Source organism: Crocuta crocuta, unplaced genomic scaffold (genome assembly GCF_008692635.1).
Source record: "Crocuta crocuta isolate KB4526 unplaced genomic scaffold, BGI_CrCroc_1.0 scaffold124, whole genome shotgun sequence".
Taxonomy (NCBI): Eukaryota; Metazoa; Chordata; class Mammalia; order Carnivora; family Hyaenidae; genus Crocuta; species Crocuta crocuta.
Genome location: NW_027551573.1, coordinates 4,091,603 through 4,101,971, shown reverse-complemented (window position 1 = coordinate 4,101,971; position 10,369 = coordinate 4,091,603). Strand labels below are relative to the sequence as shown.

At 48.7% G+C, this 10,369-nt stretch overlaps 1 protein-coding gene and 1 long non-coding RNA gene across 2 annotated transcripts in view; both read left to right on the top strand.

Moving 5' to 3' along the window:
- LOC144220997 (uncharacterized) overlaps window positions 1-1,599 on the top strand; it is a 4,607-nt gene extending 3,008 nt beyond the window's left edge. Inside the window, exon 3 of the long non-coding RNA XR_013331916.1 lies at window positions 1,471-1,599. This is a non-coding gene — a long non-coding RNA (uncharacterized LOC144220997). The remainder of the gene's footprint in view (window positions 1-1,470) is intronic.
- Window positions 1-10,132, top strand: part of IRX5 (iroquois homeobox 5) — a 21,472-nt gene extending 11,340 nt beyond the window's left edge. Inside the window, exons 6-7 of the mRNA XM_077751288.1 lie at window positions 8,553-8,636; window positions 10,094-10,132. Coding sequence (XP_077607414.1) covers window positions 8,553-8,617 — 65 coding nt within the window. The 3' untranslated portion in view covers window positions 8,618-8,636; window positions 10,094-10,132. The remainder of the gene's footprint in view (window positions 1-8,552; window positions 8,637-10,093) is intronic.
- The last annotated feature ends 237 nt before the right edge of the window (window positions 10,133-10,369 follow it).

Sequence of the window (10,369 nt, the reverse complement as noted above, 5' to 3'; positions counted from 1 at the left end):
CACCCCTTTATCCTACATGATGCAAATGAGAATCCATGATCCTGTGGCCCATAGGTTTACAGACCAGCTACCATTGAACAGAGATCTTGAGCAAGGGACAAGGCTCCAAATCTCATGGAACTTCATATATTTGTTTTTGAATTCCTTCCTTCCTTCTTCCTTTCTTTATGTGTCTGCTTGACTGTTTTTTGTTTGTTTTCAATTCTTGATTGAATCCTCTTGCGGTGGATATATGGTCGTCAGCTTAGGCATTTTTTTTTTCTGGAAAACTATCAGTGGCTTTTCCCCAAGGGACCCCCAGCCCCCTAGGAACAGCGTCTTGACATCTTTCCTGCAGAGTGAGACATCTGTTAGCCCTCGATTCCAAATAGCCTCACAGCTCCACAGCATCGTAGACACCTTCCCAGCTAACTGGGTTTGACATCAGACTTACCACACAGTTGTCATTTCTGAGCCTTTTTTTTTTTTTTAGGTCCCAAACCACAAGGTTTTTTTGTGTGTCTGTTAGTTTTGTTTGCTCTCTATTTGTATCCACCATCTAAATCCCAACCCTGTGGTAACAGGCGACTCTCTCTCCAAATACTCATACGTGCAAAGACGGTCATTGGGCGTTGAGGACCGATTTTCCTGGATCACAGAAAAGCATGGATTAATGGCGACTTGGAGAAAAGGGCTCATTTAGAATAAACACCACCTCTCCACTCTCATGAAGAATGTGGTAGAAAAATCATTGGCCTGGTTTATTTTGGTCAGTGGAGTTGTTTATCTCTCCAGATTTTTTTTTTTTTGCCTCCCTTAACTCTCCTTTTCCTTTTTAATTTTCCCCTTTCATCTGGTAAACACCTGACAGGTCCTAGACCATGCAGAAGGCATGTCTGAGAAGGCTTCAAGGGACTGGAGTCTGTGGACTCAAAGAAGGAGCCCTTGTGTTTGCTCGGTGCTCCTCAATACCCTCGGGGCTCCGAGGACCCTCCGATCCCTGCCATAACCTCCGGCCATTAGCAGCTCCCGTTTATGTAACAACTTCCTTGGAGTTCTGTCTCTGTTGACTTCTTTTGAGAGGAATATTTATACCGCTGCTCTAATGGAAAAGCAAGTATCATTTGCAAGTATCACAGAAAACAATGATTATTTTTTAACTGTTTTTTCTTTTAACATTTTTTATTTATTTCTGAGGGAGAGAGGCAGCGTGAGCAGGGGAGGGTCAGAGAGAGAGGGAGACACAGAATCTGAAGCAGCCTCCAGGCTCAGAGCTAGCTGGCAGCACAGAGCCCGACGTGGGGCTCGAACCCACGAACCATGAGATCATGACCTGAGCTGAAGTCCAACGCTTAACCGACGGAGTCACCCAGGTGTCCCGGAAGACAATTATAAAAAGCGATTCGTTGAATGAAGTCCTTGGTCCCTGGGCTTTGAAGGTGACCACCATCTCTCGGTCGGATCCCCCAACCCCACGCGTCTCTTTTGCAGGCCACCTGGGCACCACTTGGCCCTCCCTAACGTCATCTCACGTGGCCCCGGAGATGTGCTTACCGCCCTTTGGAAAATACCAGCGTTCGTTTTGTAGAATGGAGGCCCTGCCTTGTTCAACGTGCTTGAGCTCACGAAGCTGGCTGGGGACAGAACCACGGGTGGCTGCCTCCTGCCCCCGCCCTGCACCCCCCTCGCAGCTCCCCCTCCCTCTGCTCCCTGTGCTCCTTTCTTCATAAATCCCTTGTACTGTAATCCGCATCTCCACGTCTGGCTTGTAGGACGCAGTACCGAAATCTGGAGGATCTTGGCGAACCTGCTGGGCCATCGCTTTCGCTATCACCCCTGGGTCTGCAAGCCCCAAGCCCCTTTTTTCTTGAATGTGGGTCACTCTTTCTGGGGGGCAAGTGGCCAAGACCAGCAGCCCCGTATGCCTTTCCACACCACAAAAGGCTCTGGAGCTTCTTTCCTTCTTCAGGAAAAGGAGAGGGGGCCCGGCTTTGAGCAAAGTTGTCGGCGACGGTGGACTTGAGGGGGCAGGTGCCACCCCCCCGTGACAGGTCCCTGCCCGCAGCAGTCCCAGAGTGGCCTTTTTGTGGGAGGCTCCCACCCACGCTCCTCTTTCCTGAAGCCACCCACGGTGACACGTGGTCACCCTGTTTACTGCTGATACGTAGGGGACTGTTGGGCCCCGGGCTCTACTCTTGCCCCTTCCTCTCTTTTCTGCCCCGGTGAGGGCCCTCCGCTCAGCTCGCTCCACTGGGTCGGCCCTCCCCTCGCCCCTCCCCTGCGTGGAAGGACTTCAGAAGCAGACTGACACACCCCTCCTTTCCTCATATGCCCTCACCCCATAGGTCCCATAGATCCTTCCCGAGACCGCCCCCTCTCTGCTGCTCTGGTCTGAGCCTTCGCTGTGTGTGGCACGGACTCTCACATAGGACCCTGACGCCACCACCCCAGCCCCCTTTACCGACCTGGAGCCCAAAGCCTGGCGTGTCCAGAGTCCACGTTAGTGGAAATGGAAACAAACGGATGAGTCCGGTGCCAAAGCACTGGTTTGCATTTTCCGTACCCGTGGGAATTTTGAAACAGCTCTGGGGTCAGACAGATGTGAGTTCAGATCCTGACCGCAGTCTGTCACCTTGAGTGTACTCGTGAGCCCGATTAGATGGCTGAGAAACCTAAACAGAGAGGCCCAGGAGCCCTGGTGATTGAACAGGGGGGCTCCAGGGCCAGCCTACCTGGCCTCCATTCCCGTCCGTGCCATTTGCCTGCTGTGCAACCCTGGGAAACGTCCTTAACCTCCCTGAAATCCCAAGCCGTCATCTGTAAAACAGGGATAAGAACAACATCTACCTGAGAGGTGAGGATTAAATGTGACAATGTGAGCCAAGCTCCCCAAAGCACATGGTTGACACTCCATAAGTATAACCTTTTCCTCATATTACTCAATAAATATCATTTCTGTTAATGGCAAATGACTCCACCTAAGAATTTCCAAAATCATGGGGTGTGGTTTTCCCACGTCTTAACTACCTCACCTCTTTTTTTGCTGACCAGCAACAGTTAAGATGTCTAGAGTTAAGGAGGAAAAAAAGCTTATTTTAAGAATCACTCCTTGGAACATTATTTCATTACTTAAACTTTCTGCTGACTCATCGCTTCCTCGGTAACTGAGTCTTTCTTTACCAATAACCTTAATTACATCAATCACTCATTCCCCAAACCGCTGAGTAATGAGAAACTCCGAGAGGTGACACTGTGGACTTCTGTCACACAAGCAAAGGCCTGCAGAGGGGAACTCGTTTTCTTTTTTTTTTTTTTTAATAGCAATCTGTACTTCAAAGAGAGGAAGCATGTTTAGCTTTCATGATTCACTATCTGTCCATCTATCTCCCCATCCATTTATAATTAGCAATCTCCATAGCAGGAAAAAATGACAATTCATAGCTTCTTGAATTTAATGGAATGGAATTCGTTTCATCTTCTGATATTTTTTTCTTTTTTTTTGAATTGTAAAGCCCATGCCTCCACCTTGCGGGGGAAAGGGCTATAAAGTATACGATGGTTGAGAATTCGACACCAATTCTTTGCTGAAAGCTGCTCATCACATGCTTGAAGGGTTAACGTGTTACCTACACAATTATTTTGTTATCAATGATAATAGCCCTTACTGAGCTCCTAGTATATGCTAGTTATTATACTGAAGGTTTTACAGACGTGATCTCCGGAGGGCCTCATCAAACCTATGGAGTGGATACTATTATTATTCCCACTTTACAGATGGAGACACAAAGGCACTGAAAGATACACTTGCCTGTGCGATACAAACCCCTCGGAGTGTCTGGCCCTTATTTTCTGTGGCTCTAGATGGCTGGTTTTTGCTGCTTCAGGCAACAGCTGACTTTCTGGCTATTCGCGGCTCACTTCTGTGAGTAGAATAAGGCACCTGCTCTTTGCTCAAGCTGAAACGTTGTCTGATGCTGCAGGGAAGCAGTGACCCTTAATTAGATGAGGGTAGTAGGGTGGGTAGGGCACTTCTCACAAAATCTTGCCCCCAGATGCACGCTTTTCCTTTCTTGTCTCGCCTGTACACCGTGTCCTCTCCCTCCTGGCCGGTGACGTCTAATAGGTCTCTCTGTCTCCAGGCTTTCCCCACCTCTTTCCATCTGCATACTCTTCCCTTATTAACCAAGAGACAGTAGCCAGCGGAGCTACAGAAGGTTGTAGAGCAGAAGAGCGCCAAAAAGCTGCACTTCGAAAGATTAAAAGTCCCGTTCCCTCTCTGTCATTTGGGGCTCTTCATCATGCTGACCCCTCTCTTCTATGGAGGCCCCGTCTCCCAAGGCCTCTCACGAGCATCCTGTGCTGTGGGCCCACTGGCTAAATAAACACTCACTCCCCAAGCCCTTTCCCCTGGGCTGGTTTCTCCGGCTCAGAGCAATCCATCTCAGTCACCTGCCTCAATCCACTCATGCTTCCGCGATTGAGCTCCAGGGCTTCTAGAAGCTTCTAGGCTTTCTCAATGGCCCCAGCCTGCCCTACTTTCTCTGCACGTGGGGCTGAGGAAGAGACAGCAGAGTGTATTGGCTCTGGGGTCAGAGAAAGTGGGGTTTGCACCCCACCTCTGCCACACACTAGCTGTGTGATCTTGGACAAATGTCTTAATTTCTCAGAGCCTGAGTTTCCCCACAGTAAAGTAATGATGATAATATCTGTGTCCTGGAAGTCTGGCTAGAATAAGTGTGAACCTGTCTGCAGAGTGTTTTGGGAAATCATTCGTTCTAGCACCACCTAGAAGGCCAGCGTGTTGGAATGGAAACAAGACAGTCCCAGAAAGCCCACACTTCTGCGAGCTTCGAACTAGCTTTTCATCTTTGCACGTGTGCTTCCGTAACACAGAGTGGTTCTAAGCTCCCAGGGTCCACTTGTCTTAAGCCAGCACTGCACTGTCTTCCCACGGCTTTGCCGTACATCTTAACATCCGGTGGGGCAGTCTTTCCTCTTGGTTTTTCGTTTTTGAACCCATCTGACTTAGCTATTTGGGGCCATTTATTCTTCAATAGCAGTTTTAAGATGAGTTTATCAAGCGTCTAAATCATTTATCCTTGTACCCTTTCCATCGAATCGGGGTGAGAGTACGCGAGTGACATTCTGGGAATACAGACCGAGAAAGTTCTATCAAGATCTGTGTCAGGCCCCCTGGGAATCTGTTCTGAGGCCAACCTGAGGGCTCCGGTGCCTTATCGTGGGTGGAAGGGAAGAACGAAGGCCCCTGGTGGCTCTGAGGCAGGGTCCAGAGGGCTCAGGAAGCCCAGTGTAGCCATATCCAGTGAGAGAGTTTGCCTTAGTTTTTAATTTTTTTTTTAATGTTTTATTTATTTCTGAGAGAGAGAGACAGTGTGAGCACGGGAGGGTCAGAGAGAGAGGGAGACACAAAAGCTGAAACAGGCTCCAGGCTCTGAGCTAGCTGTCAGCACAGAGCCTGACATGGGGCTCGAACCCACGAACTGTGAGATCACGACCTGAGCTGAAGTCGGATGCTTAACCAACTGAGCCACCCAGGCGCCCTGCCTCACTTCGATCAAGGTTCCCTTAATGCCCCCAGCCCTGTCCTGAGTCCCGAGTCCAGAGCACGTTGTGACTAAGGGTGCACGCCTAGGAGCCTGGGTTCCTGTCCTCCATGTTTACCTCCCACCTGCCCCCCCACCTGCGTCAACAGCCATGCCATCTAGAAACCTGTGAATCAGCCTCAGCTTTTCCCAACTTCTCCAAATCCTCACCTCCAGCTACCAAATCTGAGTAATCTGGATTCAGGTTTGGTGGATTCCACACCTCTGGCTTTTCCCTTGAATCTCGACTTTGCTTCATTTCTGCCATCACCACTGTGGTCCAGGCCACTGATCACTGTCACCTCCCAAAGGCTCCTGCAGTGGGTTGATTTTCCCCACTGAAGATAGAGTGCATATATAATGATATAATTCCCTGCCTGAAATATGTAGTGGCTCCCTATGGGCCTCATACAAGGTTCAAGCTCCTAAGTAGGATGCTCCTTCAGACTTTATACTCTAAACCTGTAAAACTGTTTTCCATTTCTATGCACTATTTGGCCCCTGGGCCTTTGCACATGCTGTTCCTTCTGCCCGGCATGCCCACACCCTCACGCTGTCCCCACCTTTCTGTAGTCAATCCCTATGTAGTAAAAGGTCTGTGCTTGAAGTTTTCTCTTTCCTCAGTATTCTGTCTCTCTCTGTGCTAAAGGCATATAGCAAAGGGTCTGCAAAATATACCAGTTGTGTGACCTTGGGTATCCAATTCATTTCTGCAGTTCAGTGTGTCCATCTGTAAAAGGGACACAATCATAGTGATAAGTCCATCGCAGGTGGACACTTTGTTTTTATTTTGTTAACTTTTTAGAAGTTTATCTCTTTTTCTTTTTTCTTTTTTTTTTTTAAATTTTTAATGTTTATTTACCCTTGAGAGAGTGAGAGAGACAGAGAATGAGCAGGGAAGGAGCAGAGCGAGAGAGGGACACAGAATCTGAAACAGGCTCCAGGCTCTAAGCTGTCAGCATAGAGCCCGACTTGGGGCTCAAACCCACGAACTGTGAGATCATGACCTGAGCTGAAGTCGGATGCTCAACCGACTGAGCCACCCAGGCGCCCCAGTTTATCTCTTTATCTTGAGAGAGAGAGAGGGAGGCTGAGGGAGAGGGAGGCCAAGGGAGAGAGAGAGAGAGGGAATCCCAGGCAGGCTCTGTGCTGTCAGTGAGAGCCTGATGTGGGGCTTGGACTCATGAACTATAAGATCATGACCTGAGGCGAAACCGAGTCAGACGCTTAACCAACTGAGCCACCCAGATGCCCCTATTTTTTGTAAAGGAAACTCTATTCCCGATGTGTGGCTCGAACTCACTACCCTGAGATCAAGAGCTGCACACTTCAGGTGCCCCTGGGTGGACACTTCNAACTATAAGATCATGACCTGAGGCGAAACCGAGTCAGACGCTTAACCAACTGAGCCACCCAGATGCCCCTATTTTTTGTAAAGGAAACTCTATTCCCGATGTGTGGCTCGAACTCACTACCCTGAGATCAAGAGCTGCACACTGTACTGACTGAGCCAGTCAGGTGCCCCTGGGTGGACACTTTAAAAGTCAATGTATGATTCATTATCTCATAGGATCTGGGGGGAGGAAGGAAGGAGACAACTGCCGGCAAATCTCGTAGATCAGTGAAGGCTTTACCAGAGGTACAAGGGTCAGCTGTAGCCTTAAGGGATTGTCAGTGAGATCAGACTCCTAGCACCACAGCTGATCACTCCTTGAGGGCCATTTCCTTCCTTCTTTTTCCCTGAAGGGCCCCCAATTTTGTTTGGGGGTAGCAAAGTGCCCAGCCGTGGGGGATACGCTATTTATGTCTAGGCCAGTTGTGATAACTTCATTCCCTTGGCCAGATGCCTACTTTCCCAGCATCCCTTGTGGCTAGGTGCCCATGTGACCAATTCTGACCAATGAGACGTGAGAAGAAAGCTAATCTTTCTGAATCTCAATCTCTTGTAAAATGAAGAGGTGGAATCAAAGAGCAGTAATGTTTAATCTCCTCCCCCCTTTTTCTTAGGTAGAAGACTTCCCTGTTTTGGTTCCAAACACATTTATACGTGGAATCCTAAGATATATAGCAAATAAAGTACAATTGCTTTGATTGAAAGGGAAACTAAAAGAGTGTAGGATCCCCTTCCTGGCCTCATAGCTAGGCCATGAAGCAGGTCTACAAAACAACATTTGGAAAAAGCGTCTCCATACCCTGTACTGGACGTGTATTTTTTTTATTTGTTTATATTTTTGAACACCCATTCTAGCCTAGCATCCTGAATTTCCCTCAAGAACTAGCCCTCCCCTCCCCTTGATCCATATAATTTTGATGAAGTGAGTTTGAGTCGCGTTCCTGGGATGGTCACATGACTTGGGTCTGACTAAACACTCCATCCCCCTGGATACAGTGATTGGTTCAGCTATGTGCACCTGACCCAGTTTGGTCCAATGAGATTGAGGCCTAGGATTAAATATTGAAAACGGAAGAGAGGTAGAAGCACTCTTTTCCCATTGGGCGTGAACCCTGGTACTATGAAATCTGAGAGCAACATCTACGTGGCAGGGAACAGAGCTGAGAGGTGGAGAGAGGGCAGACTTTCGAGGCTTTGAACCCTTGGGTTAAGCTTTGCCTGAAGACAAACAGACCTGCGGCTGGATTTGGGGGGTTGTGAGTTAATAAATTCCCTCCTCTATAGTTTGAGTTTCACCTTCAATGCAACGCAAAGAATCCCAACTAGCATAGATCTGTTCCAGATTCAGAATCCTGGAAACTCTGAAAGCTACCTTTCAGAGGAGGCTGTTCACAGATTCTCCAGGTTTTCTTCTGGGCACGTGGTAGAATTGTATTTGTCCAGTCATTCTGCATGGGGGGCGCCGTGAGATTCCCTTTGCCAATGAAACACGCAGAGAAGTGATGCATGGGGATCCTTCAAAGTCAGGGCGTGATTTACCATTCTCTTTCTCTTTCCTTCCCATAATGATGTTTCAGATGGTGGAGGCCCCGTCAGCCTGGGGCCCAGACTGAGGACAACGTGGAGCAGAGAGCCCTGCTGACCCTCGTCGGATCTATACCGTGAGCAAGAAATAAACCTTTGTTGATTCAAGCCATTGCAATGTGGGGTCATTTGTTACAACAGCACACCTTAGCCTAGCCCTAACGATACACTCAGAATTCCTCTCCTTCTCCTCCTCCTTCCCCTTCCGTCTCCCTCCCTCTTTCTCTCTCTCTCTCTTCCACTGCTGCCCCGCTCTGCCCAGCAGTCTTACGTAACTCTATTTCTTAACTTATCTTCTGTCAGCAGACTTGTAAAGGTTCCCACGATTGTTCATCTACTGCCTTCCCGGTGATATCCGAGTGGACACCGGCAGGAGATCACCAGCCTGCCCCAACAAAGCCGTGCCCCTGGCATCCCCGCCAGTGCCAATCAATTACAGCCGTCAGCCCGTCATCCGCACCGGCGCTGGCCTCGGCAGGCCAACCTCCTAATCATATTATTGGACTCACAGGGCTCTGAATCAGACCTCCTCCATTCATTATATTATGAAAACTGACAAGCCCCTGAAGTTCGTGCCGTCGTATTCGTAACACAACCCTCTGCCAAGATTTAAAAAGTCAACAATTAAAAAAATGATATACGTTGGCCCTCGTTGTTAGTAAGCAATTTCTGGAGCCGATCAGTTAATTAAGCCAACGCACAGGATTCTGCAGCTGGGGTGGAGGTTTGGCAATGGCTGTGTTCTTTGGAAAGCAGAAGAGTAAGAGGAAAACATTCCTGCAGCTAGAATATGATTATCATCATTAGCATATATGACACTCTTATAGCTCAGGGGTCTCAAACTTACCTGCCGATGGGGGCCAGACAGGCCATGTAAGTGAGCAAAGCGGCCCGCACAGNGATGTAGGATACTTTGCAGTGATGCCTCTTCAACCTTCAGTTCTAGCTGACGGTCACCGTACACGAATATAGGCCCCGTGTCGCTCGCTCCTTCAATATTTCTTTCCCTCTCAAAGAAAGCTGAAGCCCGTGCAGATTGCCAAACTCCATCACACTGTCCCTAGAATGCTGTCACATCCAACCTTACTGGGCAACCGCAGGTAGAATGTTGGATAGTGTATAACACAGTCACGCTGATGAGCCCTTCCCCTTCTGCATTATCCCCATTTTACAGATTAGGAAACTGAGGCTCACAGAGGTAAAATGGTTCACCCAAAAGGATACCGCCAGACTCTAAAACCCAAGTCTATACCTTCTGTCTCCAGCTCAGCCTCGACGCCAGCTGTCTCCTCACAGCTCAAAGATGTGGCAGAGAGGCGAATTGTCCACCAGAGAGCCATGCTTCTACCTCCCTAGCGCAGGCGGTCTGGCGGTGGAGGTGACAATCCGGAACTACGTTTCCCAGCCTGGCCTCTAGGTGAAGCCACCTGCCATGTTCTTGCCCACGGATTTTGATAGGAAGTGATACCTCCCAGCGGCGCTCACTGTTAAGAAGTGAGTGTGCCCTCCTCACCCTCTCTTTCTCCTTTTACAGCTTGTTGGAGAGGGATGCACCCACCTTGGGAACCATGCTGGAAAATAAAAGCCCCTCCACACAACAAATCTCCTGAATCATCTTTTGGAGAAACGGCACCTCCACTCAGGAGCATCCATTTTGAACGTGACATCAGGAGTAAATAAACTTGCATTGTATTTGAGCCATTATACACTTCTGGTTTTATATGTGGCAGCAACCAGCATGGCCCTAACGATACAGGAATGAATGGATTTTTAGAAATCTAGTCTTTTTTCTCCTTTCTGTTTGGTGGGA